Genomic DNA, 5,243 nt, shown 5'->3' on the forward strand with positions numbered 1-5,243 from the left:
CACAGCCGGCAGGACGCGGCGGCTCGGCGAAGCAGGAGCGAGGCCCTTGGCGGCTCAAGGCGGCGGTTCAAAATGGAGAGGGCAACCTGGAGCTGCGGGGGGCGGCGGCTCAAAGCAACGCCGGTGAAGGTGAAGTAGTGGTGGCCGGCTCATGGTGCTGCTGTGGACTGCTCGCCGACGGCGACAGGTGGCGACTTGACGATGGCTGCTAGACGACGCCGGGCAGATCGTATGTCTGTTGAGGCGGCTCCAACAAGGAGAGGCAGAAAACCGGCGGCGGCTCGGCCATGGCCCAGGAGAACCACTTCTTAAGCCCCTCATTTAGCGCATAAGGAAAGAATCTGGACTTAACAAATTTGAAAATGCCAAATCTGCTCTCGTCCAGTTTTCCTCAAACGCACGAGACAAAGGCCCGAGGCCTGGCCCGTTCTTCATTCTATCTCCCCTTCCCGACTTGACCTAGCCGCCAGCCGCCAGTCGCCAGAGCCGCTACGCCCGCCGTCCGCCGCCCTACTCCGCCGTGTTTCCCCCCCATCCGCCGCCTCCCATCGCTGGCCCAAGGTAAGGCAACCTCTTCCCCTTTGTATTTTTCACAGATTTTGTGCTCTTCTTCTGGTACAGTTTCTAAATCGTGGAACCCTAGGTTTTGTGTGTGATTTGCATGGGATTTGAGTGGGAGGGGCTGGATTGACTAAGGGGTGTGATGGATCTGAAAAGGTAACATCATATTCCCCTGTTCTAATTGATGTATGCATGAGTTTTGGTGTGTGCATTTTCTGATTTTTTTCTGTCTATATTGAATAGGATCGATGCAATGTTTGTGCATGATTCTAACCAATCCAGTGTGATAAACCTAACCACGGGGGCGATCTCAGGCAATGAAGTAGAAAATGGTAGTGCTACTATTGATTGGTCAAGCTTTGTGATTGAACCAGAAAACGATGGAGATGAAAAACCGCCGGACCAGAAAGCCATGTTTGCTATGTTTGGTTTAAAAACAGAGCCGGATGAGAGAGCAACTGAGCTTCCTACTCCTGATGTGGAGTCTGACTTACATGATATCAAAGATGCAGATATTGTTGTTGATGATAAGGCTACAGAGGAGCCACTTATTGCCTGGGATGAACGAAACCCAGCCATGGATATAGGGACACCTTATCCTAACATGGTTGAATTTAGAAAGGCTTTAAAACAGTGGGCTGTCAATGGAGAGTTTGAATATGGCACCAAAAAATGAGCCGGGGAGGTTTCAGGCTTTTTGCAAAGGTCAATCCATAATAGGTGAACCTTGCAAATGGGCTATAACTGCTAGTTGGCGAAGGGATGGAAATTGTGTGATGGTAACTGCCTTTTTGTGCTTTATATGTTTCTTGCTTCATTTTTTTGTCATAGTAATAACCTTCAGATCTGTACCATTTTTTGTTGTAGGTTGTGAAGCACCAAATGGAGCATATTTGTAGTTCAACGAGTGGAAAAGTGACAAGAATGACATCTCAATCATGGGTTGCCGACAAGGCAGTAGCTATGTTGAAGAAGGATCCAACCGTTGGTGCTGTGAAGATACTTAAAGACTTGCAAGATGAGCATCATGTCACACTTAACTATCACACAGTGTGGAAAGGCAAACAAAAGGCAGCAGACGGCTTATATGGGAGTTGGGAAGAAAGTTTCAGGATGTTGTACAACTACAAGGCTGAAATAGAATTGAGGTCTCCGGGGAGTATTGTTGAGATTGATACGACCACACATGAAGGTGAAGTGCATTTCAGCAAGCTATTTATCGCTTTCAAGCCTTGCATAGATGGTTTTGTGAATGGATGTAGGCCATATATTAGCATAGATTCAACTCATTTAAATGGAAAGTGGAATGGTCAGCTAGCTGTAGTCACCGCATTGGATGATCACAATTGGATGTTCCCGGTGGCGTATGGCTTTATTGAGTCTGAAAATGGAGATAATTGGGCTTGGTTCATGAATCAAGTGAAGAAGGCAATAGGGGACCCTCTGGTATTGGCTGTTTGTAATTGAGCCCCTTACGGACAAGAATCAATGGCCACACGTGGACACAGGCTTTGTGTTGCGTCCACCAATTCCAATAGGCAAGAAGAAAGGTGCTGGAAGAACAAGAAAATAGAGGATAAAGAGTTGGTGGGAAGGTGGATCAAGGAAAGGATCCTTGAACAAATGCAAAAAATGTGGGGAGATAGGACATAGAGAAGCTGGTTGTCCTCAAAATGGAACAAAGAAAAGGTACATAGTAGTACTTGTTGCTGTTTTCTATCTATAATACCATGGTTCTTTTACATGAAAATAGTTCTAATTGCTTCTTTTTGTAGGAAAAGTAGGGGGGAAAAGAATCCATCTCCATGGTTTGATATTTCCGTTAGCAATACCGTTCCATCTACACCAACCAAGAGCAAGAATGATGCCACTTGTAGCAGTCCTGGAGCTGTCACAAGAAGCCAAGCTGCAGCTCAAGATAGTCCTGGACCTGTCACAAGGAGCCAAGCTTCTACCCCACCACCAAAACCTCCAGCAAAAGGAAAGAAGAAGAAAATGACACCTAAGAGGAAGAAATTAAGCGACCTCTGAGCTTGTTTGTGGCTGTAATGAACTTGGCTGTTAGTGGAGACTCACTTTTATTGTTGTGTATGTGAGATGCAAACTCACTTTTATTTGCTCTGTAAGTGAGGTAGAGACTCACTTTTATTTCCTATGTATGTGAGGTAAAGACTCACTTATTTTGCTGTCATGAAGTCCTGTAGAACATGGCTGAATTATTCTCTATGCTATCATTGAATCATTGTGACCCTATATTATTTCCAGTCTGTTTGTGTGGAAGCCTATTGATTACAGCAAAATCATGTCAATTTTTTTTCTGAAACATAGCACACAGCTTTAGAAAATCATGTCATTTATTATTTGGCCAAAATATTTTGTGGAGCATGTTTGAAAATTCGGACAAGGTACAGAGATGTGCCTTTCAAACAGAGGGGTACTTTTGTCTATTCCTATTTCTATATGTTAGTTATATACTAACAAAGTTGTTAACAATGCCAAAGGGGGGTACCAGCAACAAGTAGACAGAACTGGGGTGGTTCAGAGAAAGGCAAACGAACAGAGGGGCTTAAGATCAAAGGCACGCGAGCTAGGGGGGGTTAAAATCGATTCTCCCGTTGCCGATTCTCCCGTGGCTCGAGCACGACCGGCCACAGCACAAGAGGCGGAGATGGATGTTGAGTCCATGTCTTCCCATCGTTGACTCCTCCTTTAGGCCTTGTTCGGTTCAAGAGTGTATAATCCTCTAGTGGATTTAATCCTCTAGAGGATTGGGTGATCCCCCACCCTGCACCAAATCCCCTCAGGCCCTGTTCGTTTAATCCCGTCCCCGCCGGTATTGGGCCAAAACCCGGCCAATCTGGGTGGGTTTAGCCCCAGCCGGGGTTGGATCCCGGCCTGTCATTATATGTGTCTTCGGTTGGACCCGGTCTGGGCCAAATCCCTCGCAAACCGCGTGGAAATCGCAGGGAAATGACCCACGCGGCCCATCACGTGGAAGCAAACCTCTCGCGAATCATTACGCGAGCTCTCGCTCTCTCGCCCCGACCTTCTCTCCCTCTCTCCATTCAGCGACACCGGCGCCGGCGCCGAAGACGCTGCCGGAGCATATAGCGACGACGTGCTTCCTCCTTCCCCTTCTTCTCCCGCACAACATTCAAAGGAAACGGCACAAAGCTCGGCGGCGACCCAGACAGCCATGGAGCCCGGCCGAAACCCTAGTTGACTTCGACCAATCTCCCCCGCCGCCTCACGCCGGAGAAGAGGACGCAGCCGGCCAAAAGACCTTCAGGTTTGTTCTCTCTGTCTCTCTTTGTGATTATCCCCTGTCTACTCCCCTTTCTCTCTCTATCTGCAGCAAGGGATAAACTGAATGCATAAAAAATCGATATGGATTGCTTGGTGACATGTATTTGTTCCCTGAGGGGATTTGGTGCAGGGTGGGGGATCACCCAATCCTCTAGAGGATTAAATCCACTAGAGGATTATACACTCTTGAACCGAACAAGGCCTCAGGGAACAAATACATGTCACCAAGCAATCCATATCGATTTTTTATGCATTCGGTTTATCCCTTGCTGCAGATAGAGAGAGAAGGGGGAGTAGACATGGGATAATCACAAAGAGAGACAGAGAGAACAAACCTGAAGGTCTTTTGGCCGGCTGCCTCCTCTTCTCCGGCGTGAGGCGGCGGGGAAGATTGGTCGAAGTCAACTAGGGTTTCGGCCAGGCTCCATGGCTGTCTGGGTCGCCGCCGAGCTTTGTGCCGTTTCCTTTGAATGTTGTGCGGGAGAAGAAGGGGAAGGAGGAAGCGCGTCGTCGCTATATGCTCCGGCAGCGTCTTCGGCGCCGGCGCCGGCGTCGCTGAATGGAGAGAGGGAGAGAAGGTCGGGGCGAGAGAGCGAGAGCTCGCGTAATGATTCGCGAGAGGTTCGCTTCCACGTGATGGGCCGCGTGGGTCATTTCCCTGCGATTTCCACGCGGTTTGCGAGGGAGTTGGCCCAGACCGGGTCCAACCGAAGACACATATAATGACAAGCCGGGATCCAACCCCGGCCGGGGCTAAACCCACCCGCATTGGCCGGGTTTTGGCCCAATACCGGCGGGGACGGGATTAAACGAAAAGGGCCTTAAACAGCCATGCATGTAGCCTTTCCATACGTTGATGCCCTTTGGGACTTGAATTGCTCAAGAGAAGTAGTACTCCTTGGATGCGTTTTATTCTAGCATCTACTGCTTCCGATTAGTAGTGGCAACGCCAGATCGGAAAGAAAAAATAACAGCCAAACCGTGATAAAAAAATCCACTGCTTCCATTGATTCCTAATTGATGATTGATATGACGTTTTTGCCGCTGTCGCTGTTTGCTTTGCAGTCTGAGCAGGTACGCCAATATCTCGGGCGATATTGCTTGTAGCGGGCTTTTCGGCTGTTACGCCTGGTTCCCTGTCAGATCCGACCCGATTTGGGTGTCCGGTTTGGGTCTCCTACATCCGAAAAAATTCACCAAACTTTATTGCTAGTTACCAGATCGGATTCGACGGATCATTTTGCGTTGGGGGCGCACATCAGAACTCCAAACCCTAATATGTTTTCAGTTCAAAAACTCATATTGCCAGCTCCAACGTTAATAACAATTCTGATCACAAACGTGGGATTTGCCGGCTCTGCCAAAGACTATTTTCT

The 5,243-nt window shown here is 48.3% G+C and overlaps 1 protein-coding gene across 2 annotated transcripts; it reads left to right on the forward strand.

Moving 5' to 3' along the window:
• The first annotated feature begins 309 nt into the window (after nt 1-309).
• LOC125531404 lies at nt 310-2,819 on the forward strand. 2 transcript variants are annotated; one of them, XR_007293211.1, is made up of 5 exons: nt 310-561; nt 644-717; nt 805-1,340; nt 1,429-2,250; nt 2,337-2,819. XR_007293211.1 is itself a non-coding variant. In XM_048695823.1 (4 exons), exons 3-4 carry the CDS (start codon nt 1,206-1,208, stop codon nt 2,026-2,028), a joined length of 735 nt encoding a protein of 244 aa, XP_048551780.1. In that variant the 5' UTR covers nt 310-561; nt 644-717; nt 805-1,205; the 3' UTR covers nt 2,029-2,819. The 2 variants fall into 2 exon arrangements, 1 of the variants encoding a protein (XP_048551780.1); XM_048695823.1 differs by having other exon boundaries at nt 1,429-2,819.
• Nucleotides 2,820-5,243: the final 2,424 nt, after the last annotated feature.

The sequence above is a fragment of the Triticum urartu genome, unplaced genomic scaffold (genome assembly GCF_003073215.2).
Source record: "Triticum urartu cultivar G1812 unplaced genomic scaffold, Tu2.1 TuUngrouped_contig_7038, whole genome shotgun sequence".
Lineage (NCBI taxonomy): Eukaryota > Viridiplantae > Streptophyta > Magnoliopsida > Poales > Poaceae > Triticum > Triticum urartu.

Bases quoted from the DNA above. Each gene is read 5' to 3' on its own strand.
- LOC125531404 (XM_048695823.1), top strand. From the start codon at position 1,206: ATGGAGAGTTTGAATATGGCACCAAAAAATGAGCCGGGGAGGTTTCAG. The intron at 1,341-1,428 runs GTAACTGCCTTT...TTTTTGTTGTAG, and splicing joins GGGATGGAAATTGTGTGATG to GTTGTGAAGCACCAAATGGA.